The following is a 1,516-nucleotide window of genomic DNA, read 5'->3' on the forward strand; positions in this document are numbered from 1 at the left end:
CTCACCACTCCTGCTGGACCTTCCCACGGAGAGGGGGCTGCTGTGGGTGGGTGGGTGGGTGCCAGATGGTCCTGTCAGACCTTCCAGCAGCTGCAGCAGTGCCCCCATCCCACCTGGGCCACACGCCCATTTTCCTGGCCACGGGGCAGGCAGCGAGCCCACCACAGCTGCATGCTGGCCACAGGGGGGGGAAACACACAACCCTGGGCCAGAAACTCTCTCCCCCTCTGCTTGTTTTTCTCCTGTAAATCAGTGGGAAGGCTCCCAGCAGCTCCCCAGCTCCATGAGAACCCATGAAATATTCAGAGCTTTTGAGCCGGGGCCGTGCCAGGCACTGCTGGCCCGTGTCACCCACGGAGGGCAGGGAGCTGAGCAGGGCTACGGGCACCCAGTGCCCACCGTGGGGTGACATGTCCCACACACCCACTGCAGGGGGGGCTGCAACCACGTGCCCAGCACGGGGGGGGCATCCCCTGCATCCCCCACCGCGGGGGGGACGTGGCTGGGCTGGGCAGGGGGGCTGCTGGGGGCAGCATCCCTGCCCACCTGGTGGGCACAGCCCAGGCTTGAGGTTTTTGGTTAATAAGGCTGGGGCTTAAAACTGGCCATTTTGAAGGCTATTAATAGCCACGCCAGGCCATAATTAACGGCCAGGCTGCCACACGGAGCCACAGTGCCTGGCTGGAGGGGAAACCACAGGGGAGGGAGGGCAGGTACCTGCTGGAGAGCGGCTGGCAGCCCCCTCGCTCTCAAAATCACCTCCACATTGCCCAGCACCCCCAGGTCAGAGCTGCCTGCATGTTGCCCACCCCCTGAGCAGGTCCCCACACCCCAGGCTGATCCCCTTACCTCCACCAGGGCACGGGGTGGGCCCAGGGAACCAGGGCAGGAGCAGGAGGAAGAGCAGGTAGACCAAGGAGAGGACATTGAAGCGGAAGATGCAGGCTGGGGGCAGAGGTACAGGCAGGGTTAGTGCCAGGGATGGGGCATGGGGAGGGCACTGTGCCCCCATGGGGCCCCTGGATGCATCATCCCCCCTCAGAGATACCCAAGGATGGCACCTCAGCACCCAAAAATGACAGGCAGTCCCAGACAGGGGCTCAAATGCCCCTGAGATGCTGGTGGGAAGAGAGGGACGTGGGCAAGAGGCCAGGCTGGGTCAGCCCCAGCGACCCACGCAGGTGGCACAGGGATTGGGGGGGAACACCTGGGGCCCCAGACACATGGGGTGACAGCAGGACGAGAGCCATGAGCAAAATCTGCCACATTTCCACACAGACCACACTTAGGTTTGCAGGGACCCCTGCAGGCAGGCTGGGATCCCCACCCATGGCCCCTCACCTGCACCCAGCCCTGCCCCGGCCGCGCCACCAGCTCGTCACCTTCCCCCTCGCTTATTTTTAGACCTAAATTACAGCTTGTGGCAGGCGTGAAGCTGCTGGAGGAGTCAGGGCAGGGAGCAGGGCTGAGCCAGCACCCTGCAGAGCTGCCACCCTGGGGGACAGGGACATCCCAG

The 1,516-nt window shown here is 64.2% G+C and overlaps 1 protein-coding gene across 1 annotated transcript in view; it reads right to left on the reverse strand.

Annotated features, from left to right (window-relative positions):
* PIEZO1 (piezo-type mechanosensitive ion channel component 1) overlaps positions 1–1,331 on the reverse strand; it is a 23,597-nt gene extending 22,266 nt beyond the window's left edge. Inside the window, exons 1-2 of the mRNA XM_010008446.1 lie at positions 1,328–1,331; positions 850–945 (exon numbers count right to left, since the gene is read on the reverse strand). Of these exons, the coding sequence (XP_010006748.1) occupies positions 850–945; positions 1,328–1,331 (100 nt within the window). The remainder of the gene's footprint in view (positions 1–849; positions 946–1,327) is intronic.
* Between the last annotated feature and the right edge of the window lie 185 nt (positions 1,332–1,516).

Source organism: Chaetura pelagica, unplaced genomic scaffold (genome assembly GCF_000747805.2).
Source record: "Chaetura pelagica isolate M959 unplaced genomic scaffold, ChaPel_1.0 scaffold232, whole genome shotgun sequence".
NCBI classification, from domain to species: domain Eukaryota; kingdom Metazoa; phylum Chordata; class Aves; order Apodiformes; family Apodidae; genus Chaetura; species Chaetura pelagica.